The sequence below is a fragment of the Nesoenas mayeri genome (genome assembly GCF_963082525.1).
Source record: "Nesoenas mayeri genome assembly, chromosome: 1".
Classification (NCBI taxonomy): Eukaryota; Metazoa; Chordata; class Aves; order Columbiformes; family Columbidae; genus Nesoenas; species Nesoenas mayeri.
Window position 1 is genome coordinate 116,914,062 of NC_137541.1, and position 19,828 is coordinate 116,933,889.

Sequence of the window (19,828 nt, forward strand, 5' to 3'; positions counted from 1 at the left end):
ATCTCTGCTAAACCACAGTTCAAGTTATCCAGCAATTGGCTGCTAAATCAGTGACAGATAACCCTTGCCAGTAACAGTTTGTTTTGAAGGCCAATATAACTAGGAGACTGAGAATAAATTGATAGGTTAAAAGGCTGTATGTGGGAATTGATGCCCATCCCTTGTCTGAACACCAACTTCCAGAGCGCAGTGCAGTTGTCTCGATGACTTTGCTCTCTTTTCCTCTGCTGGTCTTGGCCTAAAGTAAAAGCACCTCTCTGTAGTCAAAGCTGATCCTGAAAAAGAAGAAACTCACAAAAATATCCTTTCAGAAAAAAAGAAAGGCTTCTTAAAATCAAGTCCTTGTGCTTTTGCGTTTGTCACAGCCCACACTTCAGTATTGGCACCATCCAGGGCCCCAGCACATTTTATACTTTAGCTCTCAGATCCAATCCAGCCTGGTTAGTCCTGTCCTCACTGCAACTGTATGCTGGGAGCATCAGCCTCACCTCGAGTTTCTTCTTGGGAGCCTTCCCTGACAGCAGCATCCCGGTCCCCCAGCTGCTGTGGCAGGTACATCCCTAGGAGTTGCACTCCTCACAGTGACAGGAGAGGATGTAGCGGTAGGTGGCAGTGAGCCGCATGCCCCCTGAGCATCGCAACCGCATGGCCTTCAGCTTGGAGGTCTGGGGCCGGCAGCAGTGGCAGGTGGAGCGGAAAGGCTGCTTCAGGACGGTGCTGAAAGAAACCATCGGTTCCGAGCGTGATGTCTGGCTGCAGCGCCCTTCACAGCGAGCCAGCAGCACCATCTGCGAAGGAAGAGAGACGGGTTAGGAAATGTGCCTCAGTGACTGCCAGCACATAGCTAACACCAGTGGAAGGGTACCTATCTCCTTCTGTAGTCATTATCACTTAAAAGAATGAATCCTGATGGCAATTGCTAACCTAAAGGTATCTAAATCCTCTCAGTTTTAGGTCAGTCTGCTCCTCTAAGAAAGATAAAAGTGACTTGCAAAACACCTAATCAAAAACTGCAGAAACTAATGACTTTGTAGTGCAGACATTCTGGAGTCTGCACTATTAGTTGAGTCTTGTTTCAACATATATCTTGAGATTGTTGGATAAAATGTCCTTTAGCTGAATGTTGCTCATTATATGCTAAAATTATTATGTAACCAATATGCAAATGTGTAACCAATTGGCTCTTTAGGACTGCCCTGAGTAGGGATCAGATTTTGTATATAAAGGCTGTTACTTTTCTTTCTGACATGCCGTATTTATTCCAGCATTCAGACTTGAGTAACTCTGTAATAAGCAATATCTCATCTTTGTGTACTACAATTTGGCTTATTGTGCACCAGGGGAATAGAACCCTGTTTTTGGGACAACACATCTAGTCTGGGTAGTCTTACTTCATTTACTGCGTCTCCCTGTCTCATGAAGGGAATGCAGCCCCACAGAATGCATTGTCCATGAGCTGTGTCCGACAGAGTGGAGGAGGTAACATGGGCAGGAGGAAGAGCAAGTCTCCTCTTGGAGCCCCAGGCACTTACACAAGCAAGGACCACAGGGCTTGGTTTTCTGAAGGCTGACCTCAGGACTCCAAATGATCTCAGAAAGTCCTGTTTTCCAGACACACTGACTGCAACTATGACTTACTGACTCCAGAACTGTGGCAGCTAAGCCCTTAAATCATCAGCCAGATTGATACTTCGACTGAATATTTTCCAACATTTTGAGTTCATGTACAAGTGATCAGCAGAACTAGTCCTCGAGAGCATTGTCTCAAATGCTTAGATATATACACATATAAAGTAGAAGTATAAAGATGCTTAGTTTGTTGCTTCTTTAGAAGTAAATTTCTAGTTCACTCCTTTTACAAAGATCACCTTGAATAAATATTTGCAATTATATGTATGTATATATATAATTGCATCAGTTATATCTGCATAAAATGCACCATATTTCATAAGGCAATGAAAATGTAAACAAGATGAACTTGTTGTGAAACACGAGAGTTCACTAGTGAGATTTTCCAAAAGTAGTGCAGGTTCCATGGTTCTTCTCCTGAGTTCACCAACTTAGCTGTGACCAGAGCAAGGTAACTTGCACAATGGGAGGCACTAAAGAAGGAAAGCCCATGGTGAGTCACTTACTTCCCTTCCTGAAAACCCCTTGTTGAGCCGGGTGGAGGGATAGAGTCTCATAAGCTCTATGTAAAATGTTGTTTAAGCCCAGATTATCTAGTTCTCATTAACCAACAGCAAATTCAAAATAAACTTCTTGTATCATCCCAACAAGGTCAAAATGTGACAGAGGTGAGAAAGCAGGCAGTAAAACAGTCATAAGTCTATCCTACAATCAAGGAAGAAAATAACTTTTTAACCATTCTGCATATATCTGCATATTTTTCCAGACAATCTAAAAAGAACTACAAATGTACAGTAAATATTTTACAACATTACACACTTCTGAGATTCTTTCACTACACATGATCAATTTGCTGCAAATCTCGAAGTCTTGCAAGCAGGTATGCCGAATGTCTAATTTTCTCTTTAGCCAGTCATGAAGAAAGATGAAAGATAGAGAATTTTTCTGGTATAAAGTAGGAAATACCAGCACTGCCTGAGTCCATGGAAAAGGCACTGATTGTCCATAAATAACATAAACATTTCTCTTCCAAGAGTATTTGCATGCCAAATAGTTTACTTGTAAATGTATTAATGTTAACAAGTACACTTCAGTCAACACAGACAGATCACAAGGAAGATGTCTTCATGAGCTGATGATCTGGTGTTGGTACCATCTTGTTTCTTGGTTTAAGTAAGAGATGGGTTCTTGTGGCTCTCTAACTTTACCATCCATGGTTTCCTTCCTGTGATACTGCCTAGTCATAAGCAAATTCACTTCAGCTGTTAGTAGAAATATGGTGGAAAGAAAATTTCAGTGCACGGTTGAGCCACAATCTGGCTTTAGACGTATCAGCTATATCAAGTTCCGTAATACCAGCATCTTAAGTGTATATGAGAACAGGGAAAGGGACAGCTATTACAGTGCTAGCACCCCACTACTGACAGATGAAGATCTACTTTTGTCTCCTGATAAACAAAACTCACTTCCCATAGTGACAGGTGGGAAGCTGGTAAAAAGCTACAAAGGTATCTAATCTTGCCTGTATTGCAAAGGAAAGATAGCAGATTAGGACATTTAACAAAGATTTCTTCCTGGCACCTTGACAGCTCTTGTTAGGTCCCTCACTTTGACCAGTTCACCAGACTGTGTGCATGCTCTGTCACAGGCTATTCCCAAGGGTTTGGTGAAGAGGAGGGTGCGGAGCAATCCAACGGCGGCTGGCAACTGCTCAAAGAGGAATTATAAAGACAAAAGAGCCAAACACTCCTTAGGAGTGGAAATGGAGGACATGCAATGGCCACAAGTTGCTTTTTGGGAGGTTCAGAGGACCTCCAGAATCCCTTCCAAATAACATATCATTCTATGTTTCTGTTGTTTCAGCCCAAATGTGACAGCACACATGGTATGGTGAAGGTGACTTCTCATGGCTGATGCTTCTGGAACTGAAATGTCTAGTCACTTTTGGTACTGCTAACTGGAGGACTTCCTACAGCACTCATCTGCTCCTGTAAGTGCAGGTACTTTCAGAAACACCAGGGGAAACAAAACAAAACAAAAGAACAACAATAACAACAACTAACACACAAGGAACAGGGTTAAGACTGCAGAAGAGTTGCAGCAGTGTAATAATAGGGCAGAATTACTTAATGTGCCAATATCTGTGTCTCAATAAACTTCTTATGAACAGCAAGCTTTCTAAAGAAAAAACCAGACAATATTTCTTCAATATGCAACTTCATTTATAGTTGCTTAACAAGCCTCATCATTAAAAACATGTTTTATTCTGTGGAGACTCTAATTTGAATCTCAAACTTTGCTGTCTGCTTAGCTTTTTAAAGAGTGTGGTCAATATACGTATCATGTAAAATTACACAGTGTTGGTTTTATGCTCTGGTTTTGCATTACGGGGTAAATTTTTACAAATGAGACTGCACCATAAGTATCAAGTCAAGTTTACAGGATAAAAAATTTTCAGATTTTGTATTTTGATAGCTTTCTAAACTTGAAGTCCTAAACCTGAAGTCCTCAGCACAATTTAACCTCCTCCTCGTAAAACCAGAACAGCACCAGTGAATTTTGAGGTGTGCAAATGAGCTGGAAATAGCATGTACTTTGTAGGCTTTGCTTTGCCATTTAATCAATCACACCAGCTGCTTATTGCATTGTATACTATAGTGCAGTAGAGATTATCACCTAAATAATTAGTAATGCTATGACAGCATAGCACAGTAATACACTGGGTGTATATATAGTAAAAACGTGTGGTTATTTTATAACCTGGTACATGTGCCTCTCAGCTTCCCTTGTCCCATGAGCCTGTGTGTGTCACCTTGCGATGCTGGATCCGGAAGCACAATGTGGGAACCAAGGGGGCTCTGACATGTATGAGCAGCTGGGGAAAAACAGGCTTTCTTACTTAAAGTCAGCAGTCTCATAGGTATCTGGACAGCCACAAAAGAGAACAACCTGAATCTGAGGCAATATTTGACTCTTGATCATTTGAGCTGTATTATTTAAACTCAGAAGTTGTGAACTGTTTTGGTATTACCAGTGTTTGTATTCCTCTCCAGCAACAAACTGAGGCGCAAAAGCAGAGAGCTTGAGATGAATGAGAACAAACTTTCACACAGTATTCATGGCCTGCCTGCAAGTGGGAATTACTGAAAATCTCCTGAGCTACCTCATGAGCCAATGTCTTCAAACATTGCTAAACATTTCTTCATCTCATCCATGTCTCTCTGGGCTGAATTCCTTAGTCTGAGGCTGTCAGTGGTAGCACTCTTCTGGCACATCTGGAGGAAGCACTTGTGACAGCCAATACTGTAATTCAGCAAGCTCTGGTTGCAGAGACGAGGTGATCCAGCACGTTGAAGACCAGTAGGTCTCCATGACAGAGGTCAGGCAGACTCCAATATGGTCAGGAAAGGCAATACCTAATGAGCTGATACAAACATTTCCTTGAAGTCAAAGGAAAACACTTTTTTTCAGGAACAAATTACCTTCTTCTATCCCTCCTTTGTGTCTCTTTTATACATTTTGTTACTATAATGGACTATGTTTCCAAAGACTTTGGAAACCTTTTTTTCAACACCTTTGGAAACCTTTTTTCAACATCTGTCTAAGGTCACAAGCAAGAGGCATTTTAATGATTAAATTATATTGGGTGGATGTTCCCAAATGTAACAAAACTACTTCCCATGTGGGTACAAATGGCAGCCTCCATAGAGAAGCACAGTGGACTTAATCCTTTTTTAACCAAGACAGAAGGCAAATGTAAAACTTCTTGCAATTTCTGAAGCCATTTTTACCTTTTGTAATTCTATGCTGCACTAGAAGAGAAAACATATGGAGTGAAAAAGGATGGCTTGGTGGAACCAATATATCATGCCAAAAAAGGACAAAGTCTCTGGTTGGCATCAATTGTCAGTTCAAGCTTCACAATAGAAACTGGACAGAAACAAAAAAGTACCACAATTCCCACAGCTGCTCCAAAAGAACCTTCCATTTTAACTTGTTTATATTTTATCACAATATATATAGGAACAGACATTGTGTCTAATTTTCATTAGCAAGTCTAATATTGGTCCGTGTTTATGTGCTAGATCCAGAACAGAAACCATATGTCTAGCAGGATGATTCAGATCCCTTAGACCTTAAAAAACAGAGCAGAGACATAATTTCTAACAAGCAGAGACAAGATTTCTAGGAAATGTCAAAATTATTTCACTTAGTATAGAAACTGTTTTCATTTTCATTTCCACTTCATGAGAAAGTCCATACAACTTGCAGGATTGTTAAAAAAGTTGTTCTTGAAACGGTTTTGGAGTTTGGGAAGCCAAAAGATGTGATAATGTTTTCAAACATGATTTTCATTAAAGGCTTGATTTTTTTTTTTTAAAAAATCGCTAACATTTTTTCAGTCAGAGTTACAAATGTTTATGTCAACAGCTGTTTTCTCAAAGCTCAGTTTTGAAGTAATATGGTTTTCATTACAAGGCCTTCCTTATTCTCAATTCCATCAGTCTCACTCCTAAAGTCCTGATTGCTTTTCTCTGTTGCTAGCGATGTTAAAACGTTGAGTTGTTGTTGGGTATCCTTCCTCCCTTCCTTCCTTCCTCCCTTCCTCGCTACCTTCCATGGGCTGTGTAGGAGGCAATGTCCTGAGCACAGAAGAAAACCATAGCTGGTGATGAGTCAGGGTCTGACCATGGGGTAAGCATGAGTGTGATTAACTGAGGGGCTGGGAGTATGGGGAAAGCAGCCTCACAGTAAGAGCCCAGCTGGCCCAGGGACAGGAGGGTTTGGCTGGGGCACTGGCCACTGGAGAGCTGGCGGTAGTGTGGGATCAGCTGGAGGCAAAGACATCCTGTGGAAACCTGCTGCAGCGGGGGAATGGTGGTGGGTAGATGATGGCCCACAGGAAAGACCAGGACATGGCAACCCTTTGGCCCTGGGCCAGAGAAACCCCATCCTTCATCCTTCAGGACTGAATTGCTTTAGGGGTTGATCTGGAACCTGTTGTGTTTATCCTCTTTTGTTTGAGGCAGCGTGCCCAGGGCAGTTACACTCTACATTCCTCACTGCCCTAGGGAAACCAGTGATTGTTTCACATTTGCTCTTCTGCCTGTAGAGGGGCAGAGAGGGATCCTACCCAAACCTAGAGACCAAAGGGCCTCTGGGGGTTACCTACCATCTTGCCAACATTATGTACCACAGGTCCTCCTGTTCTCTGGCAGTGCAGGGAGCCAAAAGTGAAGGCCAGCTGGGGGGAGCATCACCCTCCTGGGCCAAACCATCGCAGTAGCTATGGCTTCTCAGATGTAACAGGTGATCTGAATTGCTGTGGGAGTGGGCTGCTGGCACCCCCTTGCCAGGAAATAAAAACCACCCACCCACACTGTTCACTTTTGCCTCGCACTGGAGTCAGCTGCAGTAAAATCAATATTGCACAAACAGATGCATCTCTGCAGTTCTGTATGTTAATGTTGGATGTTTCCCAGATGGTAAGAAGGTCTAGTCTAGGCTAAGAGCAAAACAAAAGATCTCTCCTGAATCATAAGTAATACATGATTTTACTGTTTGAACTCAAGAGCAGTAAGGCAAAAGCCTCTGATCTCCCACCCATCTCCCATCGCTCTCTTACCCAACACAGGGCTGGCAAAAGTGTTGGTGCTGGTGGCTGTTGCCTTTTGTTAATCCAGGGATGTGGGTGAATAGGCAAAACCACTTTCTGCGGGACAGAGGGATGGTCCAGGCGGAGACTGTACATCTGAATATGTGCTGGGTTAGCCAGAAAAAAATAGGACAATATGAAAGGGACCAGCAAGGATTTTCCCATTGTTTCTCCCCATTCTTTTTCTCCACTCAATGAAATAAATGACTGTAGGCTACATATGCAGGCTGCTAAACCATTTTAACACAAAATTTTTCAGGCTTGAAATCTCAAATGAAAGGCAATCTTGTATTTCCTTCTGCTCCTAAGCCCTACAGTAAACTTCCAATTGTCACTCTGTATGAAAACAAAGGACTTGAAACTAACTAGGAAAAAAATTAGTGATGTTTTTCACATTTTTTTTCATTACCATTTTACAGTTTGATTCTATATCTCAGGACTTCAAAAGTTACGAGTTTACATATTCTGGATTAAAGACTCATTTGAAAGAAGGGGCTGACTGGGATGACCTAAATTTCCAAACTAGCCCATCTTCTTAGTGCTGGTGGCTGAAACCTCAACGTGCTCCTTTGAATCTTATCATTTACTGCATGTTAGCTTTACCATCATAGTATGTTTTTCCTTTTGAAAAAGTGGAAAGAGTCTCAAGCGCCTGTCTCTCCAGCCCCAGTTTTGATGTACACACATAGATGTCTCCACATCTGTATGTCTCTGCAGCTGGATTTTGGTAGCAAGGAATTTTTGCAGAGAAAATCACCACAAATGGTTCATTTTAACAACTCTGCTGACATAGCACTCTGCTGCGAAGGGGTGAGGGAAGTCCTTACCTTCGAGCTACACTTGTACAGAGGGTGGCTGATGGAGTCGACATAGTGATGCCTCATACAGCGGCTGGGATCAGAGTCGATCATGAAGGAACTGTCTGTTTTACTGTCAGTGTCTCCCATCATTGCCAGGAGCGAGAGCATGGAAATCGAAGCTGCAAGTACATGATTTCCCATTGTCGAGGAACTTCTCACTGATAACAGCAGAGGGAGGTAGAGTATTAAAATAACTCCAAATTCTGGCAGCCAGTTCCTTTCCAGGATGGTGAGAAGTCTGCTTTAAGTCTTTTAGCTGTCATTCTTCTCCTTGAGTTGGAGTTTGCTGAGATTGTAATCCGTCAAAGAATCTCCTGCCGTAGCTGGAATACAAACAACATAAATCACAATCCTGACCAAAGAGAGCTCTGGAGAAAAACAGACATAAATAATATTAAGGCACACAGGATTTTTTTGCCAGCCAAAATACATGTTCTGAGTAGGTAGGTAGATTATGTGGCATTAGGAGAGAGATGTCAAGGCATTGTTACTTTAAGCATTGCTCTATCATTTTGCTGGGGAAAATCTTTTGACTTTGAACATCATGCCAATCTTCATTACTTGGTGATGCCTCTAATGGGCTCCGCTCAAAACTGGTGACGAGTAACACATGAGAGACTTCTGCAGATTGTGAGGACTGTGTATCCACTCAAAGTACCAAAAAACACACTTGGGAGGCAAAATTAGGCTGCCTCCTGCATTACAAGTGGGAATTTCTGGCCCAGGCAGCACATGGAAAGGCTGTAGGCAGGCTGACCCTCAGCTCTAGGAGCTGTGTGCTGCTCTCCTACAACCTCTGTGCTGTAAGGACATGGGGCACCCCCAGGATGGAGGAATGAAGAGACACCAAGCCCACATATTAGCAGGGCAGTCCCCTGGGAAATTCACGGAGCACTGACCTGCACTGCATGGGGGACCTGCACCTACATGTCTGCCTGCCCTGCCCTCCCAAGCACCAAACTCAGGCATGCAAAGGTGGGCATGCTTTACTTGCTTACTTGTCAGGCTGCACTTGCTCAGTGATGGTGTCTTCCTTGTTAATTAAAGAGCAGCATCTGAAAAATACATCATATTCCATAATATCCAAGTACTTCCCAGATATCGGTTGGGAAAAAAATATATATACTGGTGGAGTCACACAGGTTGGCACTTGAGCATCTGGATTTTTGGCACATGTTGATCCAGGTGATCACACAGAAAACAGGCACAGGACAACCTCAGAAAAGCTGCCCAGAGCTCTGTGCTGGCAGGGTAAGGAAGGCATTTCCCTCAGCTGCTTCCTAACAGCCCCTTGATCCTTCTCACAAAGCCCGTAGTCTCAAATGGGTGGTTTAATTTTCCTTTTACAACAAAGAGCTATATAGCTTGAAAGGGTTATGAACTATCCAGCTAAATATAGCATGGTCAAGCAAAGGATAGTTATAAGTAAAGTCCAAAGTTTGAGGACTTTCTGACAAAACGTGTGATAAAACAGTTCTCTGGTCATGCAGAAATGCTCCGCAGAGCCTCTTGCCTATTTAAAGAGCCCATGTGTGCCTTTATTGCCTTATACAAGCCTCTTTCAAAACTGTTTTCTGGCGATGCTCTAAACCAACTGATACTCATCTCCCAAACAGTCTGAAATTACAAAGCCTCCCCTCCAGTGTGCTTGGTGATTTGTGTATTTCTTTATATAATAACTTGCTCAAACGCTTCTGTAAGAGGAGAGCATAGCAGTGAGAAACACTTCCAGAGTTCATCCAAGTTGGGAGTCAGGATTTGTTGGGCTGAAGTGACATACAATGTCTCATGCTGAGAAGAAATGTAATTAAGTATGCTCTGTGTATTAGACATTTTTAAAGCCTTTTTTGGGTTTCAAACTATTGTCCATCTGCCTAAGTAGGAAAGGAAAAATGATGTGGCTTTGATTCTAATAGACAATATGGTTTTTTTTTTCCCAGAGTCTGACCTATGACCTAGTGTATTCTCCTCGAGCAAATGTTTTTCAGTTGATACGGCATTAAAAATAAATACTATATCTTTGCTCTATAAGGATTTTAAACAACACTAAACACTTAGGATCTTGGACACATTTATGCACAGTCTCATTCATGTCAACAAATATCTCTCAGTCATGGGAGCTGGGACAGACTCCTTCCCAGAAGTGAACTGTACTACTGTGATTCATGCAGATGATGCCCAAGGATTAGCTAACAGGAGGAGTGATGCACTTTTTTTTTTTTTTATATGTAACCTTTTACCTACATTCCTATTTTTCTTTATAAAGAGGCTGACCAAAACATGCTACTTGGCAAGGTCTCTTTCCAACATAGTTAATCAGTATTACACACCCAGTAATTCCCTCTCTGTCCAAACAAATTTACTTGATATTGGACGGTCTCATCTCATGTAGTATTACATCCAGGGATCTCCTTTTCCCACTCTCTCTGTCCCACTGTTAATTTTGTACTTCTATATCTTTCTGTGGTTTTGATAAGTGTGATTTAATACAGTGAGAGAAATCTGGAGTCCTGACTCAGTTTTCAAAGGCTTATCTCTCTAGTTTTCTTCAGGAAATAATTGGATAACATAAAGTCTGCCTCACGAAAACACTCTGAGAGAGCTGGAAAGAAGCAGGGAAAAATGTGAGAAAAGGAAGACATCTGTACCTTCTGGATAAGCACAGCACAATTCAAAAAATTATTAACATTTTCACAATCTTTTAAAATTGCCCTGATACTTCCCTGGCAAAGAAATGTGGCTTGCTTTGGTAACAGAACCTTGGAAGAAGAAAGAAGCACTGTTATCACATATTTGTTAGTAAAAAGAGAGGCCACAGATGTAAATGTGACCCTTTTTTTTGTGCAAAAATCTTTTGTGTAGTTGTCGATGGACATACTGGCGAAATGAGTGTGTTGGTACTGGAAGCAGGACTGCAGACAACACCAGGCTGTTTGTACATGCTAGTACCTCCTGACACAGCTGTGTGAAAAATGTACCTACATTTTTCAAGTACATACGCCATATAAAATTGAGATATATGGTAAGAAGTGTCGCAGGGGCATTTAAAAGTATAGAAGTTAGTGTGTTGATTTTTGATTGTGTAAAAATAGTCTAAATAATTTCACTCAGGTACATCACTGCGATGAAGAATGTTGACATGGCATTTTTCATTTCCAGCTGATATCGTGCAATGGCATTTCACTTTAAATTAACTTTGTTTTTTTAATAAAAAGGTTATAATCCCTTTGAAATAGTGTCTGAAATTATAAAATCCTAGAGAGTACATGACATCAGGAGTGACTCAGGTAGCTTCCAGTCTATCCTTCTGTCCAAAACCAGAAGCAAATACACCAGTAATCATTAATAATTATAACTGTATTTATAATGATATTTTGTTTCATTTGGAAAATATTTTTTTAATAAAAATCAACAATTTCACATTTTTTTTCTTTTATTTAAGCTGCTTTTTTCCTCAGTTTCTTTTCATGTCAAAAACTGTGGTAAACTGCTCATCTGCCAAGCTAACAAAAAAAAAGCTAAAAGCTCTTTACAGCATCCTGTAGTGAAAAAGATGCAAATGTGACTTCCTATTCTCAGGCTGAAAAACAGCTACAAAAATATTTCACCTAACAGTGGATGAAAACCACTACTTCCCATTTTTTGCAGAATGCACTGATATGGATATTACTTGTTGTTACTAATAGGCTTATAGCAGCCTTTCCAAATCATTAGTTTTCAGGAACTCTTAGAGACTTAAGGTACTAAAAGCTGTTACATCTGTTACCTAAAACTGCTACATCTGTTGCCTGAAAACTGCAGGGAAAACAAAAAGACATCCCAAAGAATGACCATAAGAACATACAATCCAAGACTGTATTGCACATGGACATAGGGGCAGATTTAGGATTATTTTTCCAACTTTATGTTGTTATTAACTGCTTTTTGAATGCTGACATAAATATTTTTTATCATAGTCTTAATATTATTTAGAGACTGGTGGATGTTAAGATTTTGTTTTGTTTTAAGGACATAAGAAAATTCCATCATCTGGAATTATTTAGCCAGTCACTTTGTGAGAACGCAAACTGAAATTCCCTTTTTGCTGTGTATCTTGGAAAAAATAAAGAACTGAGCAATTCTCCAAAGGTCTATTGGATCTGCACAGCTTTTACCCTGGAAGGTACGAAGAGAGCAATGGAAAAGCTCATTTATGGTGTACTTCTACTTAGTTGTTCCCTATTCCTGAGCCCCATGAATTAAGCATGCACGTATATTCAGCTTGGCCTTCAATTGTTCTGCATTTTCCATGTTTGAGACTCCTGTTTGACTATGAGGGTACAATTCAAATCACTTAATGCCTTTTACATTTCGGAGGCTGCCAAAATCCCCTTGGAGCAGCAGTGTGTATATATAATTAAGCCTGGCCTTGCATGCTGTGCATATTTAGTAAACACAATTACTTGTATCCTACCATGTGGTTCTCTCATTCTGAATTTGCTATGTAAACAGAAGAGTTACAAGACTACTTACTTTCTCCAAACTCCAGCCCTAAAAAAGAGTCACAAACCATATATGTGCTTATGTAGACATGTGTGTAGTTTGCTGTTCCTATTCTAACAAAAGTGCCACCAAGACTTTTATGAGTCTAAAATGGGGTTCTCAAGAACTTCATATAACCTGGAAAAGTTTATGCCAAAAAGATCAGGATTTGGGGGTTCTGCACTCCAAGATATGGACCAGAGTAGAAATGACCATGTTGGACAAACTATGCTGCAGGGTTACACCAGGGTTTGTTCTGCAGAGTTAAACTCTCCACTGGCATGAGAAGGGCCAAAAAGGGGGCTGGGGAAGCAATCAGGGGAGCCATCTGCCAGAGCTGATTCCCAGCCCTGGGCATGAGGAAGACCTGCAGTGTCTCTGCCGGCCTGGTCGCAGTGCTAGCATGACCCATGGTGACCCATCACAAGAATTTCTGACTAGGGGATCTGCACTTTCAGGGAACTTGGGGAACCATCTCTTCTGCTCCTGCAATGAGCTCCAAAGACTTCAGCTGGGCAGCTGGCTAGGGGGCTTCTGTGTACAGAGCTACCCATGCTCAACCACAGTTCCCAGCTGACAGGAGCAGCAGGTCTGCACTTACACCAGAGCTACCCTTGTGAAGGGGTATCCCTCTCCTAAAGCCATGGTTGTTCTGTGTGTCCACAGCTCAAGCCTTGCTCTAAAGTCATGCCTCTGCTGGGACATTAAAGGCCCTCACAGTGTTGCTCCAGTGCTGTGGCCATATGGTGTCGTCTGCTCCCAGACTGCCTCCATGGCACTCAGATGGCTTCCAGCCCACAAAACCAACTGCACTATGCCCAGGAACCATTTTGGAAGAACTGTGTGCTGTGGGACAAAATGGTACAAGTGACTGTTTGAGCAATTAAGGAGAACAGAGTTTATGTAGTAGGAGAGACAACGTAAGATGCTGGGCACTATCCTGCTTTCTGCTGAATCAACTCAGAGGCTTCATCAGGCCCAGTGTTTGTTTCAGCTCTGTAAATAAGTGTAGTCATCTTCTCATCTAGTTATTTCACTGTAGCCATTTCTATTCCACAAGTGAAGTAACTGACATCCTATATGTGCATTCAAAATCCTCACTCCGCTGTGCAACTGCCTTTCAAAACACCTGACAATGTCACATAGTGGCCATGCAGCAGCTGGACAGCAGCAGGTGAACACAGGGAACTCCAGTTGTTTGTGAAATGCTTCTGTGCAGCATCTGAACAGGTTTCCTCCCCTCCTGAGACAGGGCAAATACCAAAATAAATATTCTGAATGAGATCCTTACAAGTCTAAACAAGTAAAATATTTCCCCTATGCCTTGTGTTAAATGAGCGTTTGCCTTTCTTACATCCAGCTGTGCTGGTCCTTGCCCCCTCTGATACCAAAGGGAATGTCTTCAACCATCATCTGCAACCTCCATCCACCCATTACACAGCATCATGCATGTGGAGAGGATGCACAAATAACATGAACTCCTGGCCAGAGCTGGCAGCAGCTGGTGGGCAAGAGGAGAGGGGAAGGGAAAAGGCAGTAGAAAGGAAAAGAGGCTCAAAAGAAGGGAGAAGCCTCTTTGTCTGGTTGTCCACAGGAGGGAAGCACATCTGGTCCCACTGAGGCTGCTCTGTCCTACCACCTGCCAGCCAGCTGACAGCAGAGCACCATCCCGTAAAAAATAAGCAGAAAAAATGGAGCAGTCAGAAACGTCAGACATGCTGATGGTGGTTGAGAGAAACTCCTGCATGTCATTTTCTGCTGTGAGGCTTCCCTAAGTCTTTTAATATTTCGGGAGATGAATACCTGTAACTGTAAGCAAACTGAAAAAATAAGAAGACCATGGTATTTGAAGCACACGAAACAACACAGTAATCACAACAAATATAATGGAAGAGCACAAGGCCACAAGCACCCATGGGAACATCAGCAAGCATGGGATGAGTACACAAAGTGACTGGTTCCCCAGATTTCAATGGGGCAGCTCATGTAAGGTCCCTGTAAGTGGTCACATAGCAAGGACCCAGTGCATGAGGTGGAACAAATTAAGCTGAACAGCACTTGAGCTGTCTGAGCTTCCCTCTCCTTTTGAAGTTTCCAAGAATATTTCCAGTCCTTCAGGTAGCTAGGAGAGGGGGAGAGCTAACAGCCAGTTCCTCCTGCTAGGCAATTGAAATAACAAACTCTAGTGGGTACTGCAAGCTGGCACCCAGCCAGCAGACAGGCACAGGCCAATATGGAGAAAAGGTTTCTAATACACTTGTAAAGAATAACTACTAGTAGACAAAAGAGCGCTTGTATTTTTATTCTTTCCTTTTCCTGCTTCCAGGAAACTTCAAATAGATCGATTAAGGGCATATATGGGATCTCTCTCTAATGAGCTAGTAGAGCCATTTAATTGCAAGGCGATTCTTGTGTCTCACTGAATATCAGAGTAGTAATGGTCTTGAGTCTGGGACAGGAACGGAGAGAAACAGAGATTTCCACTTGGTCATCCAGAGGGTGCTGGATGGGATCACCCCTCAGTGAAGCACCAGGTGCAGAGCTGAGCTGCCTAAGGCCACCCATCCACCTCAGGAGGCAAACCAGCCAGGGTGACTGCTGGCTACAGTGCAAATATTCCCAGCTAAGCATTAGCTATAGGATTTGCTTCAGTAATTACCTCTACTTTAGTCTTATGACCCAATATGAGGCAAAATTACTCTTGGCCAAATTACAAGTTGCTGAGAGGTCGAGGGCAATTCGGGCATGTGTTCTTTACCTGTTGGAGTGTGTTACAAGCAAGTGGGCAGTTTTTGTTCTCAGTCTTTTATGTATTTTTGAGAGAACTCAAAGCACTGTAGTCATCAATAGATGCAGGAGTAGGAACAGGTTTCTTATTCTTTAATACTAAGCAAAGACATCCCTGCCACCAAGGTGAGCAAAGAGCACTATGCATGCTGGAGATAGCACATGATTGAAGGGGATGTTGCCTCTTTTATGACCATAGGGGCAAAATTCTCTCTTTTTTTATACGCAGGCAAAATTCAGACCACCATCCAGATACCTCAGTCTCTGACAATTAAGGAACCTAAATATTTGACTCATGGTAACAATTTTATGTCTTCTAACAAGGGGAAGAGCTTTCTTCTAGGTCCCACTCTCTGTGAGCCGTGCTGCTATGACAGTAATGCGATTGTCACTGCCATGGTATGCTTAACCTTTGCCAAACCAGAGCTGAGGCATTAACTCAGATCTTCAACTCACATGTCTTAAAGGGCAACATAACCTGCACTCCCTCTGTACTGCTGGACCGACACAGTTTGCAGCTCAGCAATAATATGCACATAAATGTGACAAGCATAAGCCATAACAATGATTGATGCAAATAAAGAAATAACAAAGAGAAGCTGAAAAACAGTGATGTGGTAAAATTCCTAGGAACAGTGTCTCCATGGCATCAGCAGCCTGATACCCTGACACCAGAAGAAAGGCTACACTCATCTGTGGTAAAAAGGATCTCTGTGCTGCACGATGAAATTCCAGAAAACAGGACAAGGACTGATGGTGTCTGGAAGTAGTAGTGTCACTGCTACCCGGATAATAGACTCAGGTTATATGAAAAAAGAAGGAATATATAGATGACCAGCTGCTCAAAGGCTTACTACAACGTTGCTTTTATTGTTCTGCTAAGTTAGAGGTGGGGCATCAGAGGGATTCCTAGCATACCACTACTGAGAAATTTTAATATGTTCCACACTGACACATATAAAAAGGAAATAACAGCTGATCATAGTCAGCGGAGACTACAGCATCTCTTTGTATACATGCACAGAAGCATGGGCTAAGTGGGGTGGTCTTGGCCAGAGAGGCAATGAAATTAACCTGAAGCAACTAAACCTTTCTCCTGCCATTGAGCTGAGTTTCACCAAAAGGGCTGTTGAGCAGAAAGAAAGACAGTAGGAAAAAAAAACAACAAAGTGGACTGGGCACAGCCACACACCCCATCCTGAGATACCAGGACGTGGAGAAGGGCAGGGGAGCTGAGAGGCTGCACATTTAACACTGATGAAAAGAAACACATGTTTACACAACCGACAATGATCCGGTGGAACAAGATATCACAGGGGGCAAAAGTTTAGCTGGGCTCAGCAAATGAACCTGTTATGTATGGGAGGGTTTCAGCCACAAGGGTTTTATTTTTAAAGAGTTTTTGGAAAGGTTGAAACTCTCAGGACTCTGAGAATTCAGTTTATGGGGTTAGGGAAAAATCCTTTGTTGCAGATAGTTATCCTGTAGCTGCTTGCCACAGGGTCTCTATGTATTTCTTTGATGTGGCCGCTTATAGCCACACTCAAGAGGTGGATTACTCAAATAACATGAGACCGTGGTATGGTCTCATCTAGCAAAACTTTTCTAAAACTCAGCGAGACAAGTCTCTCCTCATACTCAGCAGGACATTAGAGGCAGAGGAATTTGTAGTATTTGCAATACAACTATCTAATATTTATAATAGTAATTACAATGGTAGTACTTTGAAAAATAAAGGGATGTTTTTACCTTCTGCTTTCAGTTAAACAAATAATCTGCCAGACTTATTGCAAAACCAAAAGTCTCAATGGTTTCATGCAAGCTTTGCACCATAGAGAGTCAACTCTCTTCAAGGTCCAAGAACAGCCTTGAGGACTTCCTAGTGCATCTGAGAGCAGACGAGCCAGGAATGGAACATAGTCAGCCCCAGGGGAAGCAGGGAATGAAGCTGACTCCAGGTAGATGGCTTTTGAGGACATCAGCCATGTGTAGGTAAATACCTGGGGTATTGCTACTGCAAACTGTACAGAAGACTGTCCATAACAAGTATCCTGCTCTGCAAGGAGGAATTATCAGCATCTGACCATAACCAGGTGCTGCGCAAACTCAGGGATCCTACATGGGACACCTTCAGGTAGATATCTGAGCTTGTAACTAGAGTAATCAGCAGCAGCCCCTAATTATATGCCTTCACTAAAACAAATTGCATTTTATTTTGTAAGCTGGAAATACCTATTCCTTCCACATTTGCTTTTAACTGGAAAAATTTAAACTTCTTATAATACCGATATTGCAAATAAGATTTCATTATTCTAGCAAAATCATGTCAATGTATATATATGTCACATTCGGAACACCTGATTCAAACTGGTAAGTAATTACTCCTCAAATAGTTCTATTTAGGTCAAGGGCATAATTTGTATGTATTACTGCCCACAGATAGGAGTAAAGTCCCACAGTCCAAGCAAAAGTGAGCATTGTTAGTAATTCAAAAGGAAAAAAAAAAAAAAATGAGGTCCTAAAACGAAGACGTTCTTTTGAGGAGGGATAAATAACAGCACTGTGATTACTACAGTGGCATTTATTGACCCCACCAGGCAGCTGGGTTGCTTCTAGTAGACAATTACTTTGCAATAAGGAACTGATTTGTCTCCACTGCTGGTTTTAAATAATCATTTGCTTTTGTCCTAATCATTTGTCCTTTTCCAATATGCAGAATGATCACTTCTCAGCCACTGGGACAGTTACAAAGCTTTAGGAACTGTTAGTAACATTTGGCATATAGGAAACATTTTTTCATCTTTAAGGAGCTGCAGAAACCTTAAGAAGTTACTTTTCATGGCAGCTGTCCCAGGCAGAAACAAGTAAGATGTGCTATGAGGAGGTTATGGGAGAAATGTAAATTAGCTTAAGGGGTAGGATAAGAAATCTGCCTGACAGTCCCACAAGAGTTGGTCCACACACATTGTCTTGCAAATTCAGATTTGCCACAAGAAAATTACCCCCCACAACATGCACTCTGTGTGAGCCTGCTTTTTTGGCAGTACAGCAGTTAGCTAACAGTACTGAGATTGCTCTTCACATTGTTCATCTTTGTTACTCTATTTTCTGCTATTGGATGCATTAATCTGAACTTTTATAGGATGAATCCACTCACCTGAATCCTATTGGGGAGATAGAGCTTTCTTCCTCAGCCGGGCTCTCTCAGGGCAATGTCCACTCCCACGCCTCACAGTTACACTACACTGACACTTTGTCACTGTGCTCATAACAGTGAAACTCTTCTTTTGTCCCAAAGACAGAGAGAACAGTTTACGCTCGTGCCTCTGACACTGATACACAGTGAAATGAGCTGTCAGCAACCGAGGAGAGCCTCCCTCTCTCCTTCAACAGGCAGTCTGGGGTCCTGCAGCATCCTCCAGTGTCAGCTACTGACGGCACAGCCACGCTGCATTATGTGTTGTGCTGACGAGGTCAGCTACCTACTAAATATACCCCTTAGCCTTACAGCAAAGGCAAACACTGTGGCTTTCCTCATAGGTTTCAGCCAATCCAGAGTGTATATTAAATCTTTCCTAATCCTTCACCAGTGCTGTCCAATTTGTAGTAAATCTTCCCGGAAGTTTGGATAAACAATAATGAGCAAATTAACAGTGCTCCTGCAAAGCGCAACACACAAAGCTAGAAATAAATATTGCCTGTTGTTTCAAATTATTCTAAGCACTCCGACAGATGACTGGCAAGAGAACAGCATGCGTAAGTAGTGATAAAAGTAAACAGTCCAGCTTTAAATTAGCAGGCTCTCCTGTGTTCATAGAGCCCTATTGTAGTGGGACAAAGAGGGTGCTGGCCACACCGGCACTCTCTTGATTAATTCAAGGCAGAGTCCAGCGTGTCCATTCACTTCAAATCCATACAGCTAGGACCAGCGCAGAGCTGCAGACATGAGCCCGGCATGCTCACAAGGGCAGGTGTTTAAGTTGGTCAGAAACACACTGAGCTACTTATTTGACTGTATACAGGCATCCTTCAGACAGGATATATAAGGATACAAGGGTAAGGAGACACAGGTACTAGATCACATCAAAATATTTAAATATAAAGAATACTACAAGGAGAACATGTCAGTCAGATAAAGGGATTAAGCACTCATTTTAAGTCCATATAATACTTAAAATCTGGAGGAATCTCTTCTTTGTGTACTTACCTTTGGAAAATGCACTGCTCCTTCCTCTCCTCAAACTCTTCACAGAGCTAAAAAGAGGTCCTGCTAGTTCCAAATGCTTTTGTTCTTCTGTCCCTCTGTCACATGGCTTGCCTTTTATATTTGCAACACACAAAAGTTAGGGCTGTTGTTTAAGAGAGAGAGGGAGAG

General features: G+C 42.0%; 1 protein-coding gene across 1 annotated transcript; it reads right to left on the reverse strand.

Moving 5' to 3' along the window:
• Positions 1 to 560: 560 nt before the first annotated feature.
• On the reverse strand, positions 561 to 8,286 carry NDP (norrin cystine knot growth factor NDP; the record flags this gene model as incomplete). Its single annotated transcript, XM_080340457.1, has 2 exons — positions 561 to 788; positions 8,113 to 8,286. The coding sequence occupies 2 exons, from the start codon at positions 8,284 to 8,286 to the stop codon at positions 561 to 563; spliced, it is 402 nt and encodes a 133-aa protein (XP_080196583.1).
• Positions 8,287 to 19,828: the final 11,542 nt, after the last annotated feature.